Genomic DNA, 12,924 nt, shown 5'->3' with positions numbered 1-12,924 from the left:
AGGACCCATAAAAAGAATCGTCATATTAGAGTTTGACTCAAGGTAACTGCACTTATTCAGGGTTTCTCGGCCCCCTCCGGGGCCCAGATGCTGTCCCATATTATACTAACAGAAAGCAGTGATCCATTCGCTGATTGGCCAATTACGATTCAATTACGACCGTTAAGTTCAAACTCGCAACTCGATGCCCCGTAAACTTTATCGTGTGTAACGATATAACAAAATAATAAGTGTTATACATGTTACTAAATGATGCTAAAACAATAACGAAACCGGACCACTTCATATACGTGTATATACCGAGTTTATGGTATTGGTTAATGTATTATTCATAAGCGATTCGTATTGCGGTATTGTATATGCAAAGTATGACGCCATAAAAAAAGTCAAATAATAAGGAAAACATATATACGCCCCGTGCCATGCACATTCTGATTGTGTATATTTTTCATAGGACTTGTTTATTAGTTTAGATTCAGCGAAGTCTCGATTTTCGTGCCGTTGCCAGGAATGATCTCTGATTTTTAGTGGATATCCTGACTTTTCCCGATTGCATTTTAACAATACCATAGGCATTAGAATGCTTCTTCGGTCGCGCCATCCGGGACCGTTTGTATTGAGGCCTATCCTAGAGAAAAGGTGACCAGAAGTAAGAATCGATTCAAAAATCGCTCGTCCCTTTTTCAATTAAGAGTCTACTTAAGTTGCCACATAGCTATATACATTTTGTGTCATCATTTGGCGTAGCATTGTGAGAAAAACTCCAGGGCTGGGTTTCACAGATGTGGAAGAAAAATAGTCCCAGGGAATATTTTGAAATTTGTCAGTTACAACCATGGTTTCTCATTGTTACTATGATGGTTGTCACCCAAATTGACGTTTTACCCCTAGGGATAACTTTGATACTCAGTCCATGAAACCGGGCCCAGTTCATAAAACTAATACGAATGTGGTCAACGAGCATTCAGGAAAACCTAAACCCCGTTATCAGATCATAATCATTTTGCGCTGTATTGACGATTATACGGTAGCAAGATTTGATAAGATTTCGGTTGCTGAATAATTCATGAATTGCTTTTAAATGCACACAACAGAGTTTACGGCGTAACTACGACCAAACTGAACTGGTTGCCGGGGAAGGACACGGCGGCGGCGCAACGTAATACGTACATTTGAAAAAAAAAAACATACGGCGGAACATAAAAACAAGGAAAAAGACGGGTTACAAGGACGTTCTAGAGATACTAACAGAGTCTACTGCATGCGACAATTTGTTACCAACTTAAACACTATATCAGACATTCGATATATGGTTGATCTGAACGCACAGCTCACGTGACAACTCACCATATTTTATCCAATATTCCAAATCGCGAAGACATATAATCATAATACATACACGCATATTATATTCATTGTTAATATAACTAGTAGTAATAGACTTAATTACGTAGTATGGGTATCATAACGATAGGCCTATGAGTAAATGTGTGAACTATACAATCTGATTATTTCTGAGGCCAGTTGCTCAAAAGTCATCAGAAGGTCATCCACGCGAATACCGTGATAATAATGGACTTTTAGGTTTCGTTTTAGCCCAACCAGGAGACAGAAACATGTTACCGAGCGTTTCCCGGTGCGTTGGGCGTCAACTATCCACTGGTTAACTCTAACCAACTATTGAGCAACTGCCCCTGGTTAATGAGGACGCCATTTAACCCCGTTGTTACCCAAAAGACGACGATGAAGAGATTGGATGCTAAGGGACCATCCATCAATTACATTCGCAAAAATCTGGCGTAATCAATGAACGGCCCCTGATTTCAGAATTGTAGACGTAAATTAGATTGTATCTGAAGAAAGCTAAGATCTCTATTTTCGATTCACATTTTGTGCCTTTAAGCCCAGTCATCAGTAATGTGGTATGATTTCATGATGATACGTAAAGTGCTGAAACGATTGCAGTGGTAAAAACGATTTTTTGTCGAGTGACAAAAGTCGAGAATCTTTTCAATTTAGAAACAAGATGTAAAACGTTCACGTCGAAACGTATAATGAGTCTAACTGTAATCGGTTTGTTTCAATTTACGGAACTGTTCGCCGTTTAAAGGCGCGTTATGTGTTTAGTTTGCTCGGATTGTTGATAGCGGTAAAAGTAAATTCGAAGAAAGTAATAAAATTTACCTGCGGCGGCTCCTTGGCAGAGCAAATTGAAGAAAAACACAAAAACTGCTAGTAAGTGTAGTAGGTTTGGTTTAGCCGACGATTTGAATTCAAGCATTGTTTTTTCCCTACGAACTTAAAATGATTTTCCGTATTATATATCCTATAAATGATCGTTCAGTAGTTTTTTTTCCTGTGCGAGGTGGTGGCAGCGGAAATCTGGTGCGGTTTCTTTACAAACTTAATACGACGCGATTCTGCACGTGATCATATAGCGTTGTTAGTGAATTTCGATGATGCGCAACAAGCATTTTCGAGAGACATCTTTTTCTATTGGAGTTCGTTATTTCATAGATAGTCCGATGATCTTGAAATTTATGGAAATATCGCCATAGTTTAAATCATCTAACGCGATATCAAAGCCCGTATCACAATCGAGCGGAAAATAACTGTGAACTGATAAACGACTAGACCCGACCGGCTTTCTGCGTATAACGCGCTCAGCCCTCCGGTTGCTGCCGATACATGTCGTGCAACCATTAACCGAGTCAGTCGAGGATGTTTGTTATCTGTCACGACTTTTGAATTCCGACGCAGGTATTCCTTGAAAAAACTGTCAATACACATTATTGATGGACTGGTTAGTACACGTTACAGCCATCAAATGCATCTATATGTGTTTCATCCACACAAGTCAAACTATATTTCAAAACACCAACAATAGCGATGAAACAAAACAATATATAATAGGCCTGTATAAATTCTGTTTTCCTGACGTTTCTAGAAGAATTTTATCTCCGTTATTCAGAGTTCATTCAAAATGACAGTTAGATATTTTTTTTGAATATATAAACCTCATAGAATGCGACCAGTATTAGTGCTTTGGCAGGTTTCGTTTGGTCAAATTTCTGATTCTACTCTCGTTTATACTTATTCCGCAATAGCCATTATCTGTAAACCGGATAAAAGCGGCCAGAAAGAGTCAGTATCCGGATTTGCTATTCTTAAACTGGAATACGTTCAATTGAAACCTTGCATATATATACGATCTTCGTGGTTAAGCCGTTTTTTATTATCAGTTGGAATCCGCCGCCGAACTTTTCCGATTCTATATATTGTATAGGCCCCCTATATATATATATATTTCTAAGCGTAGATATGGAAATAAAAATAAACGTTTATAATTTTTTGTACTGCAGCCACATTATCCTTTGACAATACAACCAAAAACTCGCGTTGGACAATGGGTGTCCTAATGGATAAATCTGTCGGGTTCGTTCAGTAAATAGCGTCACTTGCAAAAATGGCGGCGTCATATATGTGTAGGCAATTATATTAAAGAGAATTATTATCCAAAACGACCTCCAAATTTGTTTATTTTTTTCAAATCACTTAAATAGTTATGAATTCAAAGTTAAAAGAAAAAATATTAAAAAAAAATTTTTTTCCGCCTCCGCCATTATTTCAAGTCCATCAAATCCGTAATCAGAATTATAATAGAAAACGGCCTAATAAGTATACGCAAATACCGGGTTCGTTAGGAGGTCGAAATGTACGTGTGAAAAGAAATTTACAGATTCGTCGGTTCGATATTGGAGTATTATTTCTATTATAAACGATTACTCCAAGGTTCGATTGTCTTCATGAAGTGATTGCGTGATCCAAGTTATTGTCTTTTCTAAAAGGACTGTTCCTTGAATATCCAAATCACGATAATACAGCCATCGAGCGGATGGCTCCGAGTGGGACGACGAGAGTCCGGTCCAACGTACGAACTTCCTTTCTGGTAAGACGACGATAATTATCACCAAGTAATTACATAGTCGTTGGTAATGACTGCTTTAAAGCTTGCTTCGAAAATTCTTGCACATCGACATCTTTTATCAGCAATAGGCATATGACTGACCGCCATGTCGAGGTACCGGAGAAATACATTTACGGCGAAATACATGCGCTTGCTTTGTCGATTTCCTGTTTCCGGGCAGTGCGTGGTATTGGGGATTTCTTGTACTTCGTATTAGGAAACAAAGCGAAAGGGTGCCGTCACACATCGACTTAACTTCCAGCCAAACGCGATTAGAATGGTAAGTTTTTAGGATAGAATAATCATTACAATCTCAAATTGTTAAAACAATGGTTTTTTGTCACTTCATTGAGGCGATTTATTCGAACGAATTGATGCAGACTGCCTGTAAACCCATATCCTTAAAACCTCCATCCACCTCCACCCTCAGACAATCATGATGTACGATGTGATTCTCCATGCACGGTGAGTATATATGTATAATATGGGCCATGTAAAATTGTTCATTCCATTCTTAAAACAAATGCTTCGGCTTCAGGCAGGAGACCTTGGGAGTCTTGACAATCCGTTTTTGATGGATACTCGAAATTACTGAACGGGGTGGGTACAGAAAGCATAGTCCGAGGGAGTGGGTACAGACAACAAACTGTCTGGATATTTGGAATGGGTATAGAAAGTGGGTGAAGACTGTATAAAGTTCTTCTGAAATGATGATTATGTATTATTATTGATGTATCTTTTTCAGCCTTACAAAAAACAAAGAAAGGTAATAGACTCCTAAGGATAGAAATCAAACCAAGAAAACCTTATATACAACAAAATAACAATAATAGTCCTGCATTGTATATTCTGTAGGGTCTCACACCGTACCAGGGCCCGAAACGGGTGTTCGGGGAATATAAATGCCCCGACTGCGGTAGGGAATGGATGAGCGGTAATTCATGGGCAGACATGGGTCAGCAATGTCAGTCATGTAAAATAAACATTTACCCGCACAAACAGGTAAGTATACAATGGAATTAAAAAATTAGGTATAGATATCAATTGATTTAACGATTGTTTTATTGTAAAAAGTTCAGTCGATTCTAATTGAAGACATCGAACGTAGAAGACCGAGTAACTAGAACATAAGGGATCTTTGCTTTGCTTTACTTGAAATCTTCGATTGCCACAGCATCGTTGGAGGTTCTCCATTCCAACTTTCATTTGGGAGATGAGATACTAAATATCTAAGCTTGGAATAAATGCAAGACTCAAAGATTGAATTTAATTTGGCAATTATAAGTGCTAATGAAATACGTAGATTATATGTAGATATTCAAAATGCGATAATATAATATAGGCCTATACATTTTTTCTCGGTATCTTTTGTTTCATTTTCTGTTGACTCTTCACTATTTTTGTCCATTTTTCATCGGCAATCATGTAACTTTTGGTTATGATGAAAAACAACTCGTAATCCCGGAAATGAAACAACTGTACGACAAAATCTATCTTTAAAGAACTATTGAAAAAAATGTGAATCGATGACACAATAGACGAGTGATATCTTCTTATATTGTTTTAGCGTCCACTGGATGCCCCCGATGTCGACAACCAGTCCGATTCGGAAAAAGCCCATCCACAGCATTTGTGCGAAAAGTGCAAGCGACTCGGGCGCAACTGCCGAACTCGGCGATTTTAAGAAAGATTTTACGAAATTTTCATGAATAGATGGAACAAATATTCAGTCAAGAAAAATATGTTCTTTCCTTGTATGTAAACAACATATCGACAAACAAAATCAGCTAGTGGATTAAATCGTATTTAAAAGAACTTTGTAACATCTGGAAACTTTTTGGTAGTTTGTCAAGTAGTAATTTATCATTTTTATATGTCGCACATTTCGCTACTATCGATGTATATTCGGCTATCTGTTCGGATAAGTAAATACAAACTTTCTGTCTATAGGAACTTTCAGAGTCCTATTCAAACTGTCTTTTTAGTCACCGGATTTTACCCCTGACATTGACTGGATCTTCAGCGGCAGTGATTTGGCTAATCAGTTACAATCAGCCGCAGGTACGGATTGATAATTCTTAGGAACAACTCGCAAACAAAAGATAAGATATAAAAGGTACAACATGAGCCATTTTCAAAAGAAATACATATTTATTGGAACAATCCGTGTTGAAAATAGCAAAAAAATCAAAATCATTTTTTCGTGCGCGGGGGTAGAATATTAGGTTATTGTATACTTTTCTGATGTATAACAATGCGGCTTAGATTTCCCTTGCCCGATGTCATATATACGACCACAAAAAAGGAAAAAGGCTCTAAATAATAATCATACCATACATAAACGTATATGTTTATCCTTCTAACCTTAAAAACACTCGAACCCTATTTCTAGGTAATCATTGTTTCTATATAAACAAATACTATTTGTGACAAATAATTTCATGTATGGATAATCGGCGATCATTAGCGTCATTATTTGTTTGTGCGCCTCGGGAATGCTGTAGGGCTAAATTCGGAGATTTTTTTCCTACCGATGCCTGATGCCGGCTCTTCACTGGTAAACAAAACTTCACTATAATGAAAAAATACCTCTTGACTCGTATCTGAAATTGTATCCATGAAAATCTGTGTCGACAAAGTACTTTGTCATATACCGTATAATTATATACCATATACGTTAGTATGTATTGAAATATCATATATATATTTACAAGAGGGATAATAAAAAGAAGAAACATCAACAGAATGAAAAGCAAATTTTCCCGTTCATGCTTCGTTTTATCGGTGGTCTTTGGCTTCTTTCAACATCTATCATTAAGATGTATATCTAGTGGTGACCTAAGTTTGAGGTATTCTTTAATCTTAAGACTGATTAAGAAGTAGATTGACTATACGGTATTGAACGAAGTTGGTCTTATAGACAGGTCTTTAAAGACAGTCAGTGATCTAATCACATTATATACTCCTACCAGATCCTTACGATCCTACCAGATCCTTACGATCCACTCGGCGACGTCAAGATTTACAAACACTTTCTTTCAATAGTCTAAGAAGAAAATTTTCAGTAAAAGTATCCCGCCCTTTACTTTGGAATAACATCAGTGAAAATCTAAAAAACATGGAAAATTCTAAACTGTTCCTAAGAAATTATAGAAAGCAACTTTGTGCTTGATTTTATCATACAGTTATTCGAACTAAAATTATTGTTTTTGGAATATTTCAGAAAATAACTGGCTTATTAAATGATTATATCTTAATCAAGCTGTTATCATAGTTTACTTTGATTGCATTTTGTGTGTTAAGGGTTGACTGTGAGCATATTATTTTCTTTATTGCATTTCTCTTTTTTTCTTTTCTCTTTTGAGGGACCTGTTTTATACAAACTATTCCTTAGTTTCTACAGGCCCCTCCGGGTCTAATTTACTGTATTTTGTATTATGCTTTGTACACTATGCTGTAAATTATATTTGAAAAATAAAGTGTTCAAATCAAATCAAACTAATACGATTTTACTAAATTCTGTCTCATTTAACATCCAATTTTACGGCCACCGCACCTTTGCTTCAGCAGCTCCAATCTTATGGAATGCTTTACCTTTTAGAATAAGATCCTGCAGCGACGTAGTTACTTTAAATTGACTTAAATATTCTAATTGACTGTTCTAAATTGTTTTTATAGCCTTTTTATATTTGTAAACCGCGCTGAAATGTATACGGAGCGCGGTATATAAGAAATAAATATTATTATTATTATTATTATTATTCTTTAATCTTAGCCGTGACTATACGCAACTGGCCCCTGACGCTTGCGCCCAGCTCAGTCTCTCGTTTTGCATCGACATTTTCTTTTATTTCCATATAAAAATACACGTATACATTTCAATAGATGAAAGTACAGGTAATTTGATACAAAATGAACGTGCTGTTATATTTCAACGGGCAGTTATTATTAGGACTATATCTCCATTCAAACGCCTTATCGATAATTTGTTGTTTCGCGTATACTTCTAGACTCGGCTTTACTCGGTACCGGTGAAGTCAGTAAATCACTCTCAAGTCGGTGTATTTTACAAAGAAATATCCCGATTCTCAACTCGATGAAATATTTGCAGTCCAAAAATAACCGAGTAAAGTGGGAATTATTGTATATAATTAGCTGGCCTCTCTCTCCCCGTGACGTTTTAGAATATATGCCTGTCGATGGGACCAGGTTTGTATATGCATAGTTATAGAGCAGACACAGACATGTAGAACAGATTATAACTATAAAACCCACTGTTCCGATGGTTAATGGAAAAATTAATTAAAAGAAAATAAATGAAATCAAAATTTGCACTGGGTACAAGTAGCTGACTAGCGCGCGTTTTTGACGCGCTGTTGTTTATCGTAACGGATTTACGGTACCCCACATTAACTCGTAAATTCTAGTCAGAGCTGATTGTGAAGTAAATGCACAAAGAAATAAGCAATTTCCCGCAATCCGATGACAAGTGAGGTCAATACTATACTAGTCTAATATAATATAATAAACCGCTAAAAAAGCAAATTGTTCAGCGATTATGTGTCATTACTAGTATACGCAGATTTGACTAATTACGACACTGGCCTATAGGCCTACTTGGTGTCCTGAATTTTTACGGGAAAAAATCAAGAATTAAACACGCGTAACGCACAGTCACCCGCTACCGGAGGGCGATAACGACACGATCGACGAGTGAGTCTCGATAAGGAATCACAGCAGTCAGTTATCGAAAAAAAACCGTACATATTTCAAAATGAATCGTCTGGCCTTCGTCGCGACGTCCATCGCATTAGTTTTGTATCTTCACGTAGAGAGCGGTAAGTCATACATACATAAACCTGAATTAATTGAAATGAAAAATATTTGATACACAGTTAAATTGGGTATATCTGTAGAATATAGATTCAATGTTCATTTCTAGTTTGTAACCGGGAATAAACGTAGTTTTCCAACATCGTGAACAGACACGGAATAACTGGTTTTCTGTGTTAAAAAGGATTTTTGAGGTTTATTCCAAATTTACTTACTTCGAATAAACTGGTTATCTCGGCGTTAAAACTGATTATCGAAGTTTTATTACGACTTGAAAATCACTTATTGATTTGGGTGGGCACCAGACCAATGGTGGCTGATTCGGGTTATATATGAAAAATCACGCCACGCGTAGCAATTTTGTTCAATAAAACCATAAAAAATCGAATAGTCGTATCAATACGTGTTCACAGGATATTTGTTTTATCACACCATTTGAAACGGGAAAAGTCATTTTAACGCGAAAATTCTCACGTTAAAACGGCTAAAGGTTTGAAGAAAATAATCTGAAATTGAACTGTCTTTTTTCGCCGTTATTTGTTTTATAAATTAAACATTATACTAGAATGCGTTATTTTAGGGATTCTGCGTGAGACGATGTGCACTACGTCATCAATACTGGCGTTTCAAAATAACAATTACAATCGTGAATTTTGGCAATTATTTTGTAATCACAAATATATTTCATAACTCTTATTTTATGTTTCATAATCATCATTCTTGAAAAGATGTGCACTACGTCATCAATATAACGGGGCTAGACTGGTTTCCGGTCAATTCAATTCAATAATCGATATATTCAAATTCAACATAACTTTATTGATCCACTTTTATATCATACTGTCGACAATATCAAGGTATATACTCGTTATTTCTTGAGGCGTCAATAAACTTTGAAGTTAGTTTTCTCGTTCACTTCCGTTTAGTGGTTTCCATTCGATGTTACGTCTGCGATACGAATACCAATAAATTATGCGCCGATCCGTTTGACAACCTGACAATGTCGATCAGCTTTTGTTACGGAGGTGGAAAAATGTCGACTGGCTGCCGAAAGCTCAAACAAGGTAGTAAAATGACAAGAATAAAATAGAAAAATGTAGTACATATAGAGATATATACGTATATATTTCTAAAACCTTAAGTCTTAGATCTTTAAATCGTGAACGAAGAGAAAATCTTTCAGAAAAACTTAAGGTTCATCGCAAATTTATTAAACATCAAAACGAATCGATATGTACGTTTATTTCAACCTACTTTTAAACTGAATGCAAGAAATTTTCGTCAATTTTTGAAAAAACTAGGAAAGGATTTTCGAACTTCGAATCGATATTCGGCGAACTATATGCCGGTATAGGAAATCTTGCATGGAAACCGTAACGAGGCTTGTTGTTATTGATTGTTCATGTAACAGACATCAATAATTAGTGTTCCTTAAAAAGTTGCCTTGAACTACATTTCTTAGGACATATATTTGACAATTAACTGTGCATTAACTACAGATACGATATCGAATGTACGTATTGTATTTGTTTTGTTCTTTTCTTCTCGAAGCCGGAAAAAATGGTCGCGTGATTAGAGAATGCCTGTTTAACGGTGACCCGGAATGCAAGTCGAGAACCTCAGACGGTATGATGTGTACCGACTGTACCGGTCATGATGGCTGCAACGCGGCTTCCTGGACGAGAATCAGTACCACTTTAGCCGTCGTAATCATAAGCACAATTATCTTCAAGTGCCTTGCATTCTAGCAGAACAATTCGCTCACCAGAATTCCATCATCTATAGATTTTATATCGATGTAATTTTATCTGCAATGATTATAAGTGTATTTATCGTATATATGTATATATATATATATATATATATATATATATATATATATATATATATATATATATATATATATATATATATATATATATATATATATATATATATATATATATATATATATATATATATATATATATATATATATATATATATATATATATACATGTAATTGTGAATAGCATAAATAATTGTACGTCACTACTGTATCTCGTTAAAGCTCGAATCTGGGTTCCATGTTTTCTTTCAATTCCAATTTTTCACGTACTAGTCCGGTATCTAACTTCGAGCCTGCATCAAATGAGGCCGACCAGAATGTGATAAATTGTAGTAGATTTGATCGTGGATTCGATAAGAAATTGTGAGGTGATTTTTATGTACATATATATTCGAAAATCCAATCTATGCACAATATATAGATTTACCGATATATCGAGAAATCGTAGTTTACATAATGTAGATTGTTCTGAAATATTGTCTATCAAATTACTTTTCATTCACGTTTAGAATATACAGAGATACGTCTACAATTATTACTTGATCGATGATGTGTATATTGTTCCAAAATATGTTTTTACACGAATAAAACATTAATTGATAAAATGTTGAATTCTTTTTTTATCTACTATCGTGATTCTGATTGGATATCATAACAATCACAATCGTCTTAATCAATTTCTAGTAGAGATTGATTTATAGTTCAGTAACGATCCAATTTTTAAGTAAACAATATACGTACACATATCAGTATCTTTATTTGGTCTATGTTTTTTACGACTACACCGTGCGGTTCTTGGGCGTGGAACTTGCGGGACGTGTGCAACATATATTTTCTACAGCCGAAGTCAACCCGAAGATAACCAGAATAAGAGAGCACCAGTTTCCTTTCGCCACAGGATAAACGGGCGCTTGTCCAAGTTCATTCATATCGATGATTTCGGTGATGAACAATGTGACCGTTGTCGAAAGATACGCCGGCTATTGGCCATCCAAGGTTATGAATAGATATACAAATTTCGCTAAGATGGGCGCCAGTAAATTCTGGATGGAGGTGGCTGTTTTACCGGTGATAATTTTCGTCGGATTTTCGGGTAACTTTCTCATCGTCGTCGTGATGAACGTCACCGTCCTTCGACGTCGTACCTACGCGCTGTATCTAACCGCCATTGCTGTTTCCGACACTGTTGTCTTGTGCGCGCATTTCTTGTACTGGGTGAACTTTCTTTCGTTGAAATTCGGACGGCGATTGGTCATCGTCATCACCACTGACGTCCAGTGTATCGTAATGAACTCTTTGCCGACGGTAAGCCAGCACGTGTCCGCCTGGTTCATGGTGGTCATCGCCTCGGAGCGGTTCGTTTCGGTAGCTTTTCCGTTTTTCGCGCGGCGATTTCTGCGGCTGAAATTCGCCGGAATCATCACCGTATCGTTGGTGCTGATTTGTTTATTGGCCGCTCTGAACAACAGGCAGTTGTATCACGATAACGGCGCTTGTTATTTCAACGCCAAACGATTGAAACGAGCCGCTCAGTTTTTCAGCTTCACCGTCGTCTACTTACCGGCCGGTTCGATTATGATTTTGAACGCGTTAATCGTGGTAATTCTGGTCAGACAGTCGCGATCGGTCAGCGGCGGCAGTCACGACGAAAAAGGCGAGCGGAAAGTAAATCGCGTAACCGTAATGATGTTAACTCTGACGTTTTCGTTTTTGGGATTATCCCTGCCTCACTGGCTCATCCAAGTGATCGCTCCTCGCGGTACTATGACCGATAGCGTACAGGCCGCTTACGAAATATTATCTTTGATGTACGTAACCAATTATTCGATCAACTTTTTCCTTTATCTCTTGTCAGGCGGCGAAGTACGCCAGGAAATCTATAAACTATTTATCGTGTCGCGTTAGAACGATGTATAGAGACTCCTACCAATGAGGACCCGTGTCACCGGCTTATCCGCCAGATGGCGTGTGTATCAATAAACGATCTCAATCAAGATACATAAAGTTAAAAGCAATAAACCATTAGACAAATCACGATGAACTCAGAGCTTGATCTATAGAGTTCATATAATCACAGCGTGAGTTTTAGTCATCATTCGCAGAGTTTGGAATATTAGGCATAGAGTTTCATCAATTTGAGAAGAAATCGTGACATCGTTTTCCGAATGCACACTAGCGAACCTGGTGGATCCTCACGGCTCGCAACCTGGTGGATCCTCGCGCTCGCCACAAGTGGAATCCGAGATTGGTAAATTCGAACGTATATCCCCCTCCCCACTACAACGCAAACTACCTC

General features: G+C 36.9%; 3 protein-coding genes across 3 annotated transcripts; all 3 read left to right on the top strand.

Moving 5' to 3' along the window:
* Nucleotides 1–4,193: 4,193 nt before the first annotated feature.
* Nucleotides 4,194–7,278, top strand: LOC141913063 (zinc finger CCHC domain-containing protein 24-like). The gene is made up of 4 exons (XM_074804507.1): nucleotides 4,194–4,247; nucleotides 4,713–4,733; nucleotides 4,823–4,969; nucleotides 5,535–7,278. The coding sequence occupies exons 1-4, from the start codon at nucleotides 4,245–4,247 to the stop codon at nucleotides 5,649–5,651; spliced, it is 288 nt and encodes a 95-aa protein (XP_074660608.1). The 5' UTR covers nucleotides 4,194–4,244; the 3' UTR covers nucleotides 5,652–7,278.
* A 1,378-nt stretch (nucleotides 7,279–8,656) lies between these two features.
* LOC141913231 (UPAR/Ly6 domain-containing protein crok-like) lies at nucleotides 8,657–10,620 on the top strand. Its single transcript, XM_074804703.1, has 3 exons — nucleotides 8,657–8,805; nucleotides 9,727–9,864; nucleotides 10,352–10,620. The coding sequence occupies exons 1-3, from the start codon at nucleotides 8,742–8,744 to the stop codon at nucleotides 10,546–10,548; spliced, it is 399 nt and encodes a 132-aa protein (XP_074660804.1). The 5' UTR covers nucleotides 8,657–8,741; the 3' UTR covers nucleotides 10,549–10,620.
* Nucleotides 10,621–11,654: 1,034 nt separating this feature from the next.
* On the top strand, nucleotides 11,655–12,533 carry LOC141913356 (uncharacterized). The gene has a single exon (XM_074804861.1). It carries the CDS (start codon nucleotides 11,655–11,657, stop codon nucleotides 12,531–12,533), a length of 879 nt encoding a protein of 292 aa, XP_074660962.1.
* The last annotated feature ends 391 nt before the right edge of the window (nucleotides 12,534–12,924 follow it).

Source organism: Tubulanus polymorphus, chromosome 11 (assembly GCF_964204645.1).
Source record: "Tubulanus polymorphus chromosome 11, tnTubPoly1.2, whole genome shotgun sequence".
In the NCBI taxonomy this organism is placed as follows: domain Eukaryota; kingdom Metazoa; phylum Nemertea; class Palaeonemertea; order Tubulaniformes; family Tubulanidae; genus Tubulanus; species Tubulanus polymorphus.
This window is presented reverse-complemented; position numbering and strand designations above follow the sequence as displayed.

Excerpts from the sequence above, each read along its gene's own strand:
- LOC141913356 (XM_074804861.1), top strand. The coding sequence starts at position 11,655 with ATGGGCGCCAGTAAATTCTGGATGGAGGTGGCTGTTTTACCGGTGATA.
- LOC141913063 (XM_074804507.1), top strand. Across the intron at positions 4,734-4,822 it reads CTTACAAAAAACAAAGAAAG|GGTCTCACACCGTACCAGGG; the intron begins GTAATAGACTCC and ends TATATTCTGTAG. Across the intron at positions 4,970-5,534 it reads ACATTTACCCGCACAAACAG|CGTCCACTGGATGCCCCCGA; the intron begins GTAAGTATACAA and ends ATATTGTTTTAG.
- LOC141913231 (XM_074804703.1), top strand. The coding sequence starts at position 8,742 with ATGAATCGTCTGGCCTTCGTCGCGACGTCCATCGCATTAGTTTTGTAT. Across the intron at positions 8,806-9,726 it reads GTATCTTCACGTAGAGAGCG|TGGTTTCCATTCGATGTTAC; the intron begins GTAAGTCATACA and ends ACTTCCGTTTAG. Across the intron at positions 9,865-10,351 it reads CTGCCGAAAGCTCAAACAAG|CCGGAAAAAATGGTCGCGTG; the intron begins GTAGTAAAATGA and ends TTCTTCTCGAAG.